Source organism: Sceloporus undulatus, chromosome 1 (assembly GCF_019175285.1).
Source record: "Sceloporus undulatus isolate JIND9_A2432 ecotype Alabama chromosome 1, SceUnd_v1.1, whole genome shotgun sequence".
Taxonomy (NCBI): domain Eukaryota; kingdom Metazoa; phylum Chordata; class Lepidosauria; order Squamata; family Phrynosomatidae; genus Sceloporus; species Sceloporus undulatus.
Window position 1 is genome coordinate 351,269,954 of NC_056522.1, and position 18,856 is coordinate 351,288,809.

Sequence of the window (18,856 nt, forward strand, 5' to 3'; positions counted from 1 at the left end):
TGGAATAATTAGATTAGAAGTTAAGCAAAGATGGTTTCTAATGTTTGTGCCCACTTGTCCCACTGCCTTTTAGTCCTCCTGTCTGCCTCTGAAATCTTTCACCAGGCTCTGTAACATGTGTAACTTGGTCTAGGGTACAGCTACAATTGGCTGATATTACAAATGTGTATCTCCACAAAGTAGGAAGGGGTGAAAATTAAGATCTTGGTGGTGGAAATGGTTAGAAAGCCCCCTGGTTCATAGAAAATCTATCCAGCACATGCGTTGTAGTGTTTTTTCAGTGGCAGTGAGATCCATTAAGCAAACTGACATAGGCCACTGAAGGGAATCCTGTTTCCTTTACTCTCCTCCATGACAACCTAGTTCCAAGGATGTGCTAGATTCATAAACTGATAAAATGGATTGAGGGTCAGGTTTCACAGCTAAGATTGCTCCTGGGCAAAGATAGATAACAGTCTGTATTGCTGACAGAATGAAAAGTTGGACATATGTCACAGGGAAATTAAATCGAAATGCTGCCTGCTTCAGGATATTCTATTACTGAAGATGAACCTGGTTTGCCTTTAAAAATGCAAGAGCCCAAAGGAGCACAGTGTCTTCCTTTCAGTCTAGCAGTGTAAAACTGGCTACACCACTACTTTGGTATGTCCAATTTTATTCTAAAATTAATACTATTTATCTTAAGTTTGAGATTGTCAGTATTGTACTAAAGATTAATTGTATCCTCTTATGTGATGAACATGTAACAAGTGTGGAGGAGTGATTCATTTTCTTGTTGTAGATTGGGTTTGTCTTGATAGATCAAATGCTCTAGGCATAGAACCTCTGGAGAGCCAGCATGGCGTAGTGATTTGAGCATTGGACTAAGATTCTGGAGACCAGGGTTCAATTCGTTGTTTGGCCATGAAACTCACTGGGTGACCTTGGGCAAGTCATATGTTCTCAGGGGAAGACGATGGCAACCTCTGAAGAAATCTTGCCAAGAAAACCCCATGATAGGGTTGCCTTAGGGTTGCCATAAACTGGAAATGACTTGAAGGCACATGACAACAACAGTAGAAACTCTTGACATCTCCAGTTAAAAGGATCTGCTCATAGGTAGTGGGAAAATCCAGTTAAGTACATGGAGAACCAGTGTCAGAATAGATAGTGCTGGGTGGCCAGATTTGCTGACCTGACTAGTGGTAAAGCAGACTTGCCAAACCAAAAATTGTCCAATGTTTTAGATGGCAAGCCTTCATCTTATCCACCCATGGGTCACGCTGCCTTGGTTACAGTGCAGCACATGTGGAAGGGACCAGGTTGAGAAAGGATGCCCTAGCAGGTTGTGACATCATCAGTGAAAGTTATTGATGTAAGAGAAAGAAACCTGACAAGTGGGCTAGTCCTGCTCATCTGGAGGTTACCAGCTTGATGCTGCGATATTCTTGGTAACCCAATTTCCTGTCTCCAGTGACAAACATGCAAGAAAACTATTTGGGGTAGTGGGGATGGCAGTTGCTTCTAGTAAAAAAAGTTACAGGCATTTTTCCTATGGGAAGCTAAATAAGCAGGCCTAATATTGAAAAAAGGTCTGAATCAAGCAGTTTGAAGCACTGAACAAAATTAGGTACTGCATATGTATTATTCAAAACCACCTGGGGGTGTATTTTTGGTTCTCTGCTGTGCTACAAACACCACGATTAACATGTAGCAGATTCCCTCCACTTTTGAATTATGAAGTATGTGTTCTAAGCCTGAGGGGGTTTCCCATGGCTCCAGTGAACAATTTAAGCCATGTAGAAAGCAGATTGCTTTCATGTTATCTCAAGCTTTAAAAGCAGGCTGTGACGCTACCAAGTACTAGAAATAGATATTGACAAAGGATCTTAATTGCAAAGAGCTGTTGTGAGCAGGTGCCTTTTTGCTGATATTTCAGTGACAAAATACTTATTAGAAGTTGGTAATAGCTCATCACAAGATAGGAGTTACCTGTACTAACACACGCTCACTTGCCCATACTTTTGTTGCTTATGCTATCTTGGTTAATCTAGCTGTTTCTCTGTAACTGGGAGGGCTGCTTCTGTTGATGCGCACTGGTAATGCATAACTGTGGCTAAGATTTCAACCACAGTTGCATGCTTCTAGTTGCTTCACTGGGGACCTTAACATGGCTGATGTGAATAAGGATTTGAAAGTGGTGGGAGATAATTGTGCAACGTGAGAGCAGAATGATGGGTGGAATACGCCTTTGGTCTGATCCAGCATGTCTCTTATTTTTTTAAGCCTAAATAAGGTCTGTGTCACAACACACTTTCACCAAAGTCAAGGCTAATAGAAATATTTTGCACCAATAGATAATGCTATATTCTGTCTTGTTTCTGGTTCAGGGATGAGGAGCTTTACGTGCCGGTCAACTCCATGGCTGTTCTCTCCTATTTTAAACTCAATCTGCTTGTTTAGATAGTCACACTAGTAACAGGGAGCAAAGTAATGTATAACCTCAAATGTCTAATAGCCAAAAATTGTTGAGAATGTATAAACATACACAGAGATGAAAATAGAATTAAATGCCACAGCACCCACCCCAAACGTGGAGGAATTATAGTGGTTTTTCTAATTTAACTATTCAGATGCGGTACAAGTCCTTTGCTCCTTCATAACACACAACACTGCTCAGGTTGCCCTGGTTAGCTGCCAGCAAAGTAAAACCAGGTTTAAATTTTTGACACTGGCATATATCCTCACTATATAAAGCCCTAAATATTTACAGATCCTAAATGTAAGTGAGCTTGACCTTAAATTTATCCGAGTTATGTTGAATTTATTTTCAAGTATGCCCAATAGGAGACTAGTCAATAGTGCAAGTATTTTTCCACCTTTTCTCTGAAAGGAGAGAAAATGTTTTCAAACAAACACTCTTTGAAGAAAGCCTGTGGTGAAACAGAAACCTTTGCCTGCGAAATTACATTACTTCTGCCGGAGAGAACATCTCTCTGTCAGAGAATACTATTTTGGCTCCTCTGAGATCTCAACTAAAGGCGTTTTGCAAGCAGACCTTGCAACACAACAGCTGAATGTTTTAGCAGCTTGGTTGTTGACAGCTTGTATTAGATAACAGAGCAGGTCCAAGTTAACATTATTTAATTGCATCTTGCAAAAATTACCATGAGGCTTCTACCTTATAGAGTAATGGATAATTAAAGGCTTTTAATGGCTGCAAATCATGTTTTGCAGTTTCCATTTGGATCGAAGCAACTGTCCCTACTGCTTCTTATAAGAAATAGCTGTGATGCCTGTAGGCTGGGTATTATGATATTCAGATACCTGTATAATTGTTACTATGTTCCCAATATTCTTGGCACAAACAGAGGTACCTTGTGTCCATCTTTCTAGTTTAAAAAAAGACCACACCCAGTAATGAACTGTCCCAGCATTCCTGTTTGCTCCCACTTTCAGTCCTTCAGCAGTTACTATGGGTTTTGTTATGGTTGTAAATCTAAACTAGCTAAGTAGATATTTCAGGAGGTTCCAGGGAGTGTTGCTTCAGTGCCGGGGGTATGAAATTACTGCTATGACTCCAACAGCATGTGAAGGCACAGCCATAAAACTGGAGCAATGGGTGGCATAAAATAAAGACAGTTCTTGATCCTTTACTGCTTGTTTAAGTGAAAAGGGAAGTCTTTACATAAGGCTGTTTTCATAGAATCATAGCATTGGAAGAGACCACAAGGGCAATCCAGTCCAACCCATTTCTGCCATGCAGGAGCTCACAATCAAAGCACCCCAACAGATGGACATCCAGCCTCTCTTTAAAGATCTCCAAAGAAGACTCCATCACTCTCTGAGGGAGTGTGTTCTACTGTCAAACATATCTTACGGTCAGGAAGATCCTCTAAATGTTTAGGTGGAATCTCTTTTCCTGTTAACTTGCATCCATTGTTCTGGGTCCTATTCTCTGGAGCAGTAGGAAACAACCTTGCTCCATTCTCAATATGACATACCTTCAAATATTTAAATAGGGCTATCATATCACCTCTGAACTCTCTTCTCCAGGCTGAACATCCTCAGCTCCCTAAGACGCTCCTCACAGGGCATGGCATCCATACCCTTCTCCGTTTTGGTCGCCTTACTCTGGACACACTTGTTTTCCACCATGCTAAATCTTCCAAGCTTCCTTTGTGATTTTATCAGAATTTCTCACATTTATTTATTGGATTAGACCATTTTTATTAAATACAGTGGGACCTTCGTATCCATGGGGGATCTGTTCTAGACCCCCTCCCACATGGATGCCAGAATCTGCATATGCTCAGATCCCGTTGTCCCCAATGATGGTGCATGCACATGTCTGCACCATCATTAGGGACAACGGGACTTCAGGCCATTGGGGACAACAAGGGCTTGCAGTTTGAGGAAGCTGAAATCCGTGGATGGTAAATCTGCAGATATCAAGATCCCACTGTACACCTGCATCCTGAATATACCAAGTTGGCTTTTGGGTTGGTTGTTTTTAAGTCACTGAAATAACTTAATGTACAGAAACACACAACTCTTGCTTGTTAAGTGGTGAATACCTCTTCCTCCAGCACTGATTCTACTCAATCCAATCAAATACTACCCACACCCAAGTATTTTGTTCTTTCCCTCCTAGAAACCTATCAAGGACCAGCACTCCTCCATGGACTACCATTTTGAGTAGTAGTGTTCTAAATGATGGATGGGAAACATGCACGCCTCCAGGTATTGCTGAACTGCAGCTCCTAATCCTTCCTCATTGGCTATGCTGGCTAAAACATTTAAGAACTGCATTCAACAATATCTGTAGGGTCACTTGCTCTAAATCTGGGGTAGGCAATTGTATGGGGGCTGGGAGCCAACCCCCCCCCCCCCCCCCCACACACACAGCAAGCCCAAATACCTCAATTTTCCTTTGTAGTGCCTCTCAAATGGCAACAGAAAAGGATGTAGCCATTTTGATAGGGCTGTAGAGGAAAATGCAGGCATGGGGTGGCTTTCTTACATAGTTTGGGACAAAACCTGTCCAGGAACTGCACTGAGGTTTCTTTCCAAGAAATGATGAAGAGTGCTTCTGGGGCCACAAAGGTAGGATCCAAGGGATGTGTGTGGCCCACAGGTGGCAATTTTCCAACATCTGCTCTAAATGCAACTTGCCTGAAGATCGAAAATGTAAAAGCCATCTGAAGAGCTTGGGTCCATACAATTATGATTTTTCTGGAAATAAGCATTGGAAATGTAAACATAAATGTGAATGTAAAACTAAAACCAACCTTTACCATTCTGCAACCACTCTAAGTTATCTTAGATATGTTGGGGTGTACCTGGACAAGATAACTGTAAGGCAAAAGAAAAAACTCTCATAGGCACAAAAATAAGCTGCTATAGCTTACATGATTGCACTGAAAACAGCATTTGCTCTCTGTTATTGAGTACACTTCTCACATTTTGGTAGAAACAGGATAAGAAGGGTGGATTTTTTTTTTAAACTGTGTTACTGTCCACCTCAACCTGTAGGCAGTCTTAACAAAACTTAATTTAAAACAGTTCTTTATATTCATAATGAGAAGGTCCTTTTTCTTTTCTTTTCCTTTTTTTAATAGCTATGATTATGGAATGCAAGATCACAGTGATCACAGCTTTAAATTTTAAAGTTGCAACAAGAAAAAAATGCTGACACTTTTTAAAAAAAATATTTCATATTCCAGTAATTTTAAAAATATTTAGCACTATTTACAAGAAAACTTACAGTATATTACAACAGCTACTAGTTGTGCAATATTGATTTAAAATTCTTTTACAAGATTTCACTGTCCATATCTATCTAGTATGCGGTCAAAAATTAGTACAAATTTCCTTTAGCCTAATCTGATACAAACTGTAAAACTGACCAATTCTAGAATTTCACCCATGAACTAAGAGGAAAATGTTTGCTCTTTGGCTGCAGCTGATTGTAGCTAGTGTATATGGCTATGTCCCCTGTACTCCTGGCTACATTACACATCTTGACAGTTACCTCTGAAAGAGTCCACTTTGAAAATTAATATAAAACAGACACCACCTGCAATTTCGTACTGAATAGAATACATATACTTGGATGGGGATAAGGAAATGCAAAATTTCTCATCCATCAAGCATGTAGAATATCCCAAACTAGAGACAGTGAGGACAGATTAAACCACAGGGGCTGTTTTACATCTTTGGTGCATTCTTTAGTCTTCAAGCAGTAACTCCAGTTCTTCTACTGGTACCCGTACTCTTAACTCTTTTTCAGCCATCAAATCAAGTATCTCTTGGAGCTCATCTGGAAAATACTCGATTGCATCCATATACAGCACCTATGAATACAATATTAAGATGAAAACAATATTCGGTAATAAGTCAGAACAAGTGTAATTTAATAAAAGAGTACATGCACAGTTCTTATGAAGAAATGAAGTGGGGTATACCTATCCAAGTTATGTATACCTTAATCAGGATTAGGCAGCTAAAGAGATTGTACGGCCACTATGTTGTTTCCCTGTAGGACTTTGTAGGGCTGCGCCCTAGCAGCATACCAATGTTTTTTATTTCCTTAAAACAACTCAAAATGTTCCCTTACACCCTCTAGGGAATATGCAGTAGAGAGAAGCAGGCTGCTTTAGGACCTTTGACAACCAAGAGATGCCCTAGAAGGCAAGTTCCAGTTTACTATCTGGTTTTAGAGGCCTCTTCTGAGCCTAATCTACCAGGGAGGGGGATCTGCAACTTTAAGCCCTCCAAATGATTTGGGGCCTCAAAAACAACACATGTCGTTTCCTCACTTCTGAAATGCATGGAGGCACATGTGAAAGAGCTCTCTGAGACAGATGGACAGAGGTGCCTTACACAGTAGTATGAATTTTCTATCACAGTCCCAAACAGTACACATGTCCCTATCCTTCAATCTTTTAGTACTCGTAACTGAACAAAAAAATCCAGTGCAGTACACATTCCAGATTTTCATTTGAAATCAAAACAATGTAATGTATGAATTAGCACTTAAAACACATGAATGACAAAACTGGCAGGTATGAACAAGCAAGAAAATTTATCTGCAGGGAATAATTCTGTTATTTGCTGTGAAGTCAGTTTTGATTCATAGCAATCCTATGAGAGGCCTTCATGAGGCCTGGTTATCAATAGTCATGCTCAGATCTTGCAAATTCAGGGCCATAGCTTCCCTTAATGAAGCAACCCTTCTGTAGTATGGTTTTCCTCTTTTCTTATTCTCTTTCATTTTATCATTCATTATCATAAGCCATGCCATTTCATGATATGTCCCAAAATACAATTTCTAGTGAGACTGGAGAAAGAAACACCCTTCAGTGTATTTTCTTTCTATAATTAAGACTGAGCAACTGGACACTTAAATATTTTTCTGGTCTACAATTCTCATCAGACCTAGCCAGTACAGGTGTTTATGGCAGTTGCAGTCCAAAAGCATCTGGAAGGCCACAACTGCTCACTATGTATTAAATAGAATCGTAGCACTGGAAGCAACCTCAAAGACCATGTATTTCAACCTTTTGCCATTCTAACAATTAAATTTTGGCACACTCTTTTCTTGGCGGTTTAATTAAAAAAAAAAAGAGATACATAACAGAATCTGTTGAGACATACTTTTGTCCAAGGGCAGTTTTGAAGTGCTCGATAAAATAGTCCTTTACTTTTTTCTTTATCACCCAAAGAAACCTGAAACAGAAAGACACAAATGGCATTTTATTGTTCCACGTTTTGCCAAGTGGCCAAGTTCTATGTACAACATGTTTCTATTAGAACTGAGAAAAGACACTACTGGAAATTAAGACTGAAAATTTCTCTAATGATTATGATGATCATGATCATGATAATTTATTTTTATCCCACCTCTCCCACGGGATCGAGGTGGCTTACAATACATTGTAACAACAGTATTGAAAAGGACTGTGTAGTCCTATTGCATAATCTGAGTGCATTGGTCCTTCATATCTTACTTCAGCTTACAGATCTTTGTTTTGTGATTCACTATTCCTGTTATTTTACTCATTTTAAACCTTTATATAATTCTGTAGGCTCAAGTCTACAAAACCTAGTATGTTCATAAGCCTACCACGGACATAGAATCATAGAGTTGGAAGAGACCACAAGGGCCATTCAGTCCAACCCTCTGCCATTCAGGAACTCACTATCAAAGGAAATGGGCATGCAGCCTCAGTTTAAAAACTTCCAAGGAAGGAGACTGAATGCAGTAACTTGGATACTATCTTGCCTTTTGTGAACAGAAGAGCACTGTTTCCATGCAACAGGACTTCCTCCTCTCCCCTTTCCCTTCTCCACAGTGGCATGCAGTGGCCTGAAAACCTAATCCTGATGATGGAACTTCTGTGAATCACTCAGCAATCACTGTTACACACTATTATTCCACTTAAATTGCTATAGCTGCATTCTATGGAATTCTGGGATTTGCAGCTTATTTGTTTATTTATATTTTCTCGCCTTTCCCAGATGGATCGAGGTGGGATTACAGTCCGTTAAAACACATACATCAATAATAAAATACATATAAAATACATCAATAAAAATAATACAATTAATCTTAAAATTAACTCAGAATTCTTAGCCAGAGAGCTCTTAGGCCGCATTAAACTAGAAACCCCAGAATTCCACAGGAGGATGTCATAGCAGTTAAAGTGGAATAATAGCACTGTAACAGTGCAATGTGATATAGTCCCAAGCCTCCCCCCTTTCTGAAGCACAGAGAAAGTGAACAGGTGGACCAAAGTGCTCCAAGAGCTGCCTGAGTACCGAGTCTCAGACAGGAAGTTACGTTTTGCTTTCCTTCCTCTTCCCAGCATTTAGCTACCACTTCAAGAGCCAGCTGTGTTCTGATCCCAGGGCCTAAGCAGCTTCCAGAGGACTGATTTAATGCATTCAATGCCCCACACCCAGGTGGTGGAGATGATGATGGGGAGCAAAGCACTGGCTGGGACTCCCACTTAGCCAGGACAAATCTGTTATTTTGGGTACGAAAGTCAGTTACCTTTCTTTAAACTAATATCATCGCATTCAGAATTTACCCACAGGGTTGGGAAAAGGATGGGGAGGGTCCACTATGGCTCCCCAGCTCTCTCTTACCATAAAGACTATATAGAGCCTCCAAAGTAGTGGACAATGGGCCCCATTTTCTGTCTCAACTGCATGTTCAAACAACGCTTTGATTCGATTGGTTAGCCCTGTTTCAGGGATAGTTGCATAAATATCTCCATTGGCTCCCCTGAAAGGAAAAATAATATAATTACAAGAAAGTCAACAGCATTGTTTTTACTTTAGAGCAGGGATGCATATTATATTTCCTTCCAACAACTGCAGCACGGGAGACTACATGTATCAGGAACAAGAAGGGCAGCATAAGGAATTTCTGTCATATTTTTATTTTTAGAAGTCCATGTGAAAAAGGTTATAGTGGTCATCCTTCACCTCCAGAGCATGGTAACATTACTCTTATTTTTTTAAGCATGTTTGTCTTTTCAACAGCCCTTTAAGGTATATAAAGCTGAGAAACAATGTCTGGCCAAAGTCATCCAATTATTTTCATAGACTTTCTCTAGTTTTGTAGGGTGCTCAGCAGCATCCCTATTAGGAAAAGCTACTTGGCCAGTGACTCAAGCTCTAATTGCCTCTTGGTTAGACTATACACCACATTGCCCTTAAAAACTGCTTGACAGTTACAACTAGTGCTGTGCAACTGCTCGACTATTGTCTGATGTTAACTTTAGAAACCTTATTTCAATGGTCTTGAATCAACTGCACTGGCTGCAATTTGTTACCAAGCACAATTCAAAGTATAGGTTCTTACATATACTGTAAAGACCTAACTGGACTAAGGCCAATACGAAAGGGAGAGCCAGCATTGTCTAGTGGTTTGAGCATTAGAATATAATTCTGAAGAACAGGGTCTGAATCCCCACTTGGCCATGGAAACTCCCTGGATGACCTTGGGAAAGTGACACTCTCTCAATCTCAGAGGAAGGCAACAGTTCTCAACCCCCTCTGTAAAACAAAGATGTATGTAGATATCTTCCACCCTTGAGCAGCCTAATATCCAGGTTGGATGACCGATTTGAATGTCAGGATCACTATGGGCCTCCACCAGAGCTCCCGGGGAACAAGTGACAAAGGGAGCAGCAACCAAGATTGGTTGTTTTGAGCGTGCAGTAGAACAGTAGACCTAATATCAAAAAATATGCATGGAGCAGGGTGCTATGATTGTCATCCAAGAGGAAAGGGGATAGTAGCACAAAAAGGTTTGGGAACCACTGTTCTAGAATGAGGAATACTCGGTACAAAAGCTGGGAAGCTACCAAAGAATAATGTGATGGGGAAAAGGTGTGGCCAATTGGGAAAGCACAGAGGGGCCAAGTTTGGAACCCAAGAGAACTGGATTCATCCTTACAGCCTGAGATTCCCAGTATCACATTTAGAACAAGGGCAGGCAACCAGCCACCCTCCAGACATTTGAGACTACAGCTTCACTAACATAACTGTTGGTACTTCTGGGGAGCAGGCATTATAAGAATTCCAGAATATCTGGAGGCTGCCTGGCTTCCTATCCTCTCCATGGAGTATTTATTTGGGACCAAACAATAACTGTAAACAATTATTATATTCCCGCCACCCCAGGTTGCTTGAGTGTTGGATGTTGATATGGGAAATCCATGTTCAAATCTCCACTTGGGTACTATGCTCTCTGTGTAGCCTTGAGCAATGTCATATCTCAGCTATGAGCTCTTTCAAGAAAGATACAAATTTTAACCAAAAAGGTAGTTTTTTAAAAGAGAAATAGGCTAGTGTCAATATAATATTTCAAAGCAGGGATGGACAACTGCGGGGGAGACAGGATGTACATTCCCCCCATACCTCCCCTGCAAGTCCAAATATCTACATTTTCCTATGCAGTCCCTCTCAAAATGGTGACAGGAAGTAATGTCGCATGGCCATATTTGGGAGTAGTACAGGTTTGGGGGTGTGTCTTTGACTGTGGGAGTATTTTTTATATTCCTTAATGCATTTCAGAGTTTTCTCTATAGTTTGGGGCAAAAATTGCCTGAAAATGGTTTTTAAAAATATGAGGTGGTTGTGGAGGGCTTAGTGATGAAAAACAGGGGCCACAATGTGCCCATCCCTGGTTTTCTGTCACCAGAAAGCATAACCTGACAGAGTGATACTACCTCTGGACACTGTCAATAAGCTTCTTTCTCATCTGCTCCGCTTGGACTGCAAACAGCCAGGGCTCCAGTGACTTCGTCGTCCTTGTAATACTGTCAAAAAATCTCCGTGCTTTGCTGGCGTTGTGAGATTTACTCTGGATCTGGATGTATGCCCTCCAGAGAGACTGGTTGCTAGGATACATTTTCAAAGCCTCCAACAGAGCTTCACGAAGGGGATTCAAAGGATAGACGCTGTTTTTCATGTGGTACCTGAGCAAACTCGCATGCATCCTTGTGACAGCTTCAAGCGCCAGACTAAAATTCTGACTGCCGAGTCCTTCATCAAACTTCTTGCCTTTTAGCTTTTCATAAACCTCTCTGTATACTGACACAGCAGAATCAATCCCAAGAGTTAAATACTGGAAAAGGGAGTAACAACCAACCACACCAACCAAGTGGCTGGAACTGCTAGTCTGTTCTTGATCAAAGATGAAGCCTTCACTTAAGTAATCTTGGAGTAAGTGTTGGTATGTCTTCCGAGCTTTCAAAATGTTAACAGATAATACCTGCCCACTGTAAGGCACATAAGGGCTCTTTTCTGCCAGGTTCATCAAAATGTGAACCGCACGGCATTCAAGCGTTCCTTCGAGAACACCTAGCAACTCTGTTTCTAGTTCGGCATAAAGAAGGCCAAGCTTACACACCTGGAGATTTCTGAGTCCAGTTGCCCCTGCCATGCTCAGAGACATATCAAAAACCTTTCTAGCCTCTTCTACATTGCCAAGTAGCCACTCCAAGTGGGCATACATTTGCCAAAGAGAAACGTTGTTTCTGTTGTCAGGTGCTTTAAGGAGATTCTTAGCTAATTTTTTACTTTTCTTGCTTTGCAATTTTAGTTTCTTTTTGTTTCTGATTTTCAAACATTGAATGACCTGCAAAGTGATATAAAAATAAATTAATGTTAATATAACAAAAGTAGTTTAGTCAAAACCCAACCAGGTTCATTATTTTGCTGGTTTCTATGCACTTCAATATAGCTGACCTAGTGACCAAGCAATGCTCTGCCCCATGAAAACTATTCTCCCTACCCAAGGGGGGGGTGTGTGTGTGTCAGAAAAAGAAAACATATTGAGGGAGAGGGCTCTTTTCCCACAACCACTACAATCATATTTATCTTGGGGGGTCCCCCTTGATTCTGCAGCATAAATTAGTGTTCCATCTTAAGAGAGGGAGGGAGGCAGTGACAGGAGGAAAGGCATCTTTTGCCATAGGGGCTTCACAGTTGGATGATGTCCCGTGTATTTTAACTGACAATGAAGAACTTATGCAAGCCAATCTGGAACTCCTAGGACTAAAGATCAAATAACGTATCTCCTTTTTAAAAGATTCTCCTTTTTAAAGCCTGTGAAAGATCCCCTTGCATCTGTGAAAGATCACCTGCCATCTTGGGAGACATAAATGGCAAGCCATTCCATCAGCAACCTGCCCAGAATTTCGAACTATTTTCCCCACTTTTTTTCTCCAATTCTGTTTCCTCTTGTGCTGTGTCCCTTTAGGCTGGAGTGTGGCTCACAGATAGCATGAAGTCCCAGGGAAATTATTGTGACCCCTAGTGTTTTCCCAAAAGTTTTGGGCCCCAAACTGCCTCCCAACACACCTATTGGAACTGTTTTGGCCAGGAGAGGTTCCCCCTCCCCACCAAGAGGAATTGACCTGGAATCTGACTTCTGGATAACTTCCTGTTGCACCAAAAAAAAAAAAAAAAAAAAAAAAAGGTTTTTCTTGGACATATCATGGAAAATTCTAGGCTCTTAAGCCCCAACAATTGCTCATCCGCACTTTACATGGCAACCCTGAGGGCAGTGACTATCTTGCCTTTACTGATATGCTAGACTGTTTGAGAGCCATTCTAGCTGAAGAACAAGAGTATAAATGAAACAGACAGAAGATTTTTTTTCTTTCCTCAAGCTCCCTTCTCCTTTCTGCAGACAAATTGCTTCACAGCTTTCTACACAGAAGAAAAGAAGTAACCTACACTGAGAAGAACTGGGATGATGGGATACAGAAAAATAATTCATTGGATTCCTTTTCTTTTCAATCAGAATTTGACTGGCCAAACAAACTCAAAAAGGCATATATGAATGTGCAAGCAAAGGCATGGCTTAATGATATTTTGAGATACTATGGGAGTAATTTTTTCTAGGGGACTCTGAGCTAACCAGGATACCTACCCTATATGTCTGGATGCGAAGCTGGAAACAGATACAGTAAGATGTCCTATTTGTATACAGTACACAGTTGCTATTTGTAAAATTATAAATTACTGAAGATTTTTTATTTACAAAAAAGTTATTACCTTAGAGATTTCATACTGAAGCCAAAAAACCGACAAGTCAGATTTTTCCTTCCCTGAAAACAGAGGCAACATCCTATGAAAGAAATTCTGTATAAACTCCTCTCCTTCCTTCAGATGGCCCACATGGCTTCCTCCTTGGACTAGTGGGTCCATGTGACCAATACAACTGATTCCAAAAAGTGGTAAATCAAATGAAGTCAAAGGTCCTTGGCTATGCTGTCCATCATCAAATATGCTTTTTTCATCCAATGCTAGGTAGAGGAAAGAAGAAAGGAGGCTACAGCTACAAGGGACTCCTAAGAATTGCAAAAATGAGCAAATTAGTTGAAACTGGAGATCTGGGCTGGAAACTTTTATCAATGATGGACCAAGGTCATCAAACAGGACCTGCAAAGAAAACAAACATAATATATCACTACATATCAGGAAAGGGATTTTAGAAAACAATGATGCAACCCTACAGTCAGAGCTTCTTGTTTAAGAAGAATGAATATAATGACTGAGCAACAGAATGATCCTCCCTGAGTATATATGGGAACACATGCACACAGAGGGACCCTTCCCATGGAAGACATATGATTTACTAGATGAAGGTTTTCCCCAGTTTTCCCCAACATCCATCATGATGGAAGTGTAGGAAAGTGTTCTTCTGATGCCCGCACACATTTTAATTGCGTCACAATTAAAGTAACCTTGGATGCAAGTCTTGGTCTTAACACACAACACTGACCTGTCTCTCTGGATCTTCACAATCATCTACTGTTTGTTTCTTGGTTTTGTCAGGTCGCCAGGGCAACCAGTGCTTTGCTTCACGAGAGCGTTCAACATGAAGCCAATTTTGCCACTTGGGTAGAGATTTATTCTTTATTTCTTCTTCTTCCTCTACATCTTCCTCATCCTCATCTGCCCAAAAGCCAAAGAACATCAACAATTTTTCAAAATCTGGCCTACTGCAAAAATGTAACTTGTTATATGCAAGATACTAGAGTGCTACAACCCATACAAAAACTTAAGCTTATTCACATATGGGCTTAAAGTGGGGAGGGGACATAGACACAAGGCAATTCAGGAAGGTTGAAGGTTAAAGACTAAAGGAAAGGATATGCTGGGCTTGTGTGCATAGTAATGGACCCTCCTCATTCTAGGTCACAAAACTTAATTTGGCATAATAAATATGAATATGACTCTTTAAGTCACAAATTTATTTATTTTTTTAGACCGGAAGTGGACAACCTGTGGACCCATCAGATACCATGGACTACAGTATCTAGCTGACTCCCGCTAGTCCCACCTAGCACAGCAAATTGCTAGAGATTAGGAGAACTGTAATCTCTGATTATCACAGAGAGAAAAGCTTCTGGATCACAGTTGTTGTTTTAGAAATGGTATACAAAATGAAAGGGACAGAGAAGGGACAGAGACTCAATGACCTACATAAAATGTTTTCAACTTCATATGTTACAAAGACAAATGTCACAAAGTGGCACGAATACTGCAGAATAAAGGCATCATGTTCATTACCTATAGCTTGGTATGCACAGTTATCATAACCAAGCCATGAGTGTCATATAACCATATGAAGATTATCTTCAATTCTTCAGTTCATAATTCATTTTCAGAATGACTCTTAGAGTAGATGACAATGGTTACCCTTACATAAGGAAAAATTGCTTATCTTTTTAAAGGCATTGCCTTTATTCAGTTATTACTCTACTGAAATGTATGCTTCTTCTATAAAGCAAGAGCACTGCCAATATTCTTTGTCTTGTGGACAGTGCTAAATATTACTGGTCAGGTAGTAGGTATGTTGAATACCCTGTACCATTTCCAGAGAATGAGGAGAGCACTGGCTTCCCCTTGAACCCCAAGCCAACATGGAGAATGCAAATTATTCACACACATATTCTCTTGACCCCAAATCTGATACTGAAGAGATTTACCAGGTGGATTGAGAATGACCCAGCCACCCTTTTCTTGCTGATGCATCCAGGCCTTCCAACCTTTTGCTCCCTTTTCTCCAATACGAGGCTCACCACTGTCCCAAAATGGTTCAAAGAACTCCACCTAGAATTGAGGATAAAAAAGCAAAAGTCTGTCAGCATTATATACAAAGGTGTAACTGCAATGCTGTAGGAAAAAAGACGGTGAGACATATTTCAAACAGGTTTGCTAAGTTTCAGTGATTCAATAGACTTAACAGCTGAAAACACTCTGTCTAAAAAAGTATCCCAGATTTTAATTTATTTTTCAAAATTAAATTCACAGCAATACTTCAACCAGATTCTAGCTCAAAGGACCAATATCCACCACTAATGTATGTAAAAATATATCTAAAAGGACAAACTGATGTTTGCCTAACATTGTGGCAAACTGTGGTCTTCTAGAAGTTGCTCAGCATCTTTCGCCACTAGCTCTGCTGAGTGGGAGTTGCATCTCAACAACAGCCATAAATTGTCCACACTTCTTTTTTCAGATATAATGATAAAACACGGACAGACAAAAACATGAAGCACATGTTTCCAATTTCTTCCATGCTGGAGGAAAAGATGATCATAGTTCAGTGTCACACTGAACTATGGGGTGAGCATTTCCTATCACCCAGGCTAATGAATTCATGGCAATGGTGAAATATGAAGTGGGAATGTTTCAACTCTCCACTGCTCTTAACAAACACTTCATATGAAAATAACATTTTATTCTGAGACATAAACAACCATTTATTGGAACCATGTTAGCTCAAAAAAAAAATACAAGCAAGTTTAATTGAAGGCTAGAAACATCACTGGAAGGAGAAAAATACAACTGTGAAATTGCTTAGTCTACAGCATACTGAAAAGAGAAAACACAATCTTCAGTCTTTCAGCCTTTGCGGTAAAGGCACACTAAACATTATATTCAACCTAGCCTTCAGGAGGGTAAACCAATAATAAAATGGGTAGGGATGAATATAGTTAAAGACACACATCCCTGTGACATTTCCTTTTTCGGTCTCCCTTTCGTTGCTCTAACTTGGAGATGAAAATATACTTACTACTGATATATTTTAAATTTAGCCTTGTCGGAATTCAACCTATAAATAACAAAGCAGTCCTAATATGCACAAAAGATTATTGCTACATGCTGAATTAAATTATTATGCTATTTATTGCTAAGCAAAGTCTCCACTCTCTATGTTTATGAGGTCAGAATAGGTCTCTGTAGTGGAGCCTTGAAATGATGGGGCATAGCCAACTGGGGGCTGCAGGGGTGTTATCCTTTGGACCTTCCAGACTGAAGAAACACTCCTTAAGTCACAGGCAACTAATGGCTGTGGCGGAGTAGAGAAGTTTGTACACCATGAGTTATCTTAGAGTAGCAAACTTAATGTGTTTATATTTCCAAGGAGTGCAACAGAGACAGAGGGAGGCTAGGGAACAGTCAGTGATCTCCAGAATAAAAGGTGGCTTACTGTGTTTGCCATCCATCCTGAGATAAGTCCTCATAGGATGCAGAAGAAACAAAGAATGAAACAAACAAATGACGCTGTCTCTGGAAGCTGGAGAGCATGGTGCCTTGTAAATGATCCAAGTGTTCATAAGGAAAGGATTAGTGCTAAATCAACCAGAACTTTCATGTTCATATTTGATAAGAACAAAAATTCTGGTTTGTTTTTTGAGAGGGAGGGGAAGGGAGTAGGTTAGAATTAAGTAAGCACTTGTGAACTTCAGGCTAGAAGGGCAAACAAGGTTTTTTGAACTTTTTTGCTCCACAACGGGATGAGGAAGGCTCTGTTGCTGTCATGTACTGTGCTTTACCCATCCGAGCATAAGGCTGGGGTAGACAACTGTAGTCACCTGGGGAGCAATTTCTTGCTCCAGGACCCTCCAGTGACTGCACAAACCACCAAATGTCAAAAAACAAGTGGCTTCAAGTCCACATCTGGAGTTCTTTTGACTTTAAATAGGTTGCAGGGTTTGAAATCTATTTAAAAGGTGAACTGCCTTTCTGGGAGGCTTTCAGCAAAGACAACTGACCACTCTCCTCTTCTTGGCCAGAAAATGAACAGTTCAGGGAACCTAGAAGAGCCAAAGGCCACAAAAAACAAGCTTAAGGAAACAAAAATTACTCACGTCTGGTATACTAGCTGAAAAAAAGCTAGCAAGTGTTATGGGCCTTGTAGTTATCTTTCTCTATTAACCCATGTGATGAGTGGGGCAGAAACCAGACTGCCACTGCTATATGTTTCACTGGACCACTGCAACAGGTCTTGACAAAAACATGGAAAATCATTGATATGTAGTGCAATAGAACATTATGTCTTCATTCCATTCACAAAACAAATATCCAAATCCTCTCTTTAAGCATGATAAAATAACTCAAACTACTTTAACCAAGATTCCCTCTTAAATTTAGAAATTTTGATTTAGAAAGCGCTTCAATCTCTTGCTGCAAACTTTGCTGGAAGAGGAACTATTATTTCAGATGAAGGTAATACTAACACTACCATAATACTTAGCTATGGTTAAGACAAGGCAATATGCATTCTGGAGGAGAGTGGCTGATGAGAGGAATATGCAATTTCACAGTCTGCTCCTGATTTTGAGATAAAGATATTAAATAAACTTATGACTACCTTTGGACAGACATAGTTTGAAGGAGTGGGAACAATCCCTGCGTTTATTTTCCTTCCTGTCCCCTCTTCATACATATATCTTAAGGAATTACCTCCCGGTTTGAACAAATCAAGATATGATTGTTTCAAAAAATGGTTTGATCAAACTAGAAAGCAATTAATTAAGCTGTTTGTGTGATTGCAGCCTGTATCAGATTTAAGTAATGGATAACCTCAAATCAACTAGTCTTTAATCTGTCTTTCTCTCAAGACTCATAACACAATCTGCAAAATGGAGAAAATAGCAATACTTGAAATAACTACACCTGAAAGGATTGTTGAAACAATTACACCTAGAAAATTAATGTGAGCCATGCTCAGAAATACTATATAAATTCCAACCCCTATAAAAATTCTTTACAAATTAAATATTTATTATTATAATTAATAATAATTTGTTTTATTTATATACCGCTATTCCAAAGATCATAGCGGTGAACAGCAAGTAAGCTAATTAACAAGTAAGCTAATTTGCCCCCAACAGTCTGGGTACTAATTTTAGCGACCTCGGAAGGATGCAAGCCTGAGTCGAGCTTGGGCCCTTTTGCTGGTCTTGAACTCGCAACCTTGTGGTTTTGAGTAAATGGCTGCAGTACAGGCATTTAACCACTGTGCCACCAGGGCACAATACGCCACAATATGCAC

General features: G+C 40.0%; 1 protein-coding gene across 2 annotated transcripts in view; it reads right to left on the reverse strand.

Annotated features, from left to right (window-relative positions):
• Positions 1-5,571: 5,571 nt before the first annotated feature.
• The window catches only part of NRDE2 (NRDE-2, necessary for RNA interference, domain containing), a 41,180-nt gene continuing 27,895 nt past the window's right edge, over positions 5,572-18,856 (reverse strand). For both annotated transcript variants that reach the window (XM_042480708.1, XM_042480717.1), the window contains exons 8-14: positions 15,501-15,624; positions 14,291-14,463; positions 13,561-13,947; positions 11,226-12,136; positions 9,133-9,271; positions 7,639-7,710; positions 5,572-6,335 (exon numbers count right to left, since the gene is read on the reverse strand). In XM_042480708.1, the coding sequence (XP_042336642.1) occupies positions 6,210-6,335; positions 7,639-7,710; positions 9,133-9,271; positions 11,226-12,136; positions 13,561-13,947; positions 14,291-14,463; positions 15,501-15,624 (1,932 nt within the window). In that variant the 3' untranslated portion in view covers positions 5,572-6,209. The remainder of the gene's footprint in view (positions 6,336-7,638; positions 7,711-9,132; positions 9,272-11,225; positions 12,137-13,560; positions 13,948-14,290; positions 14,464-15,500; positions 15,625-18,856) is intronic.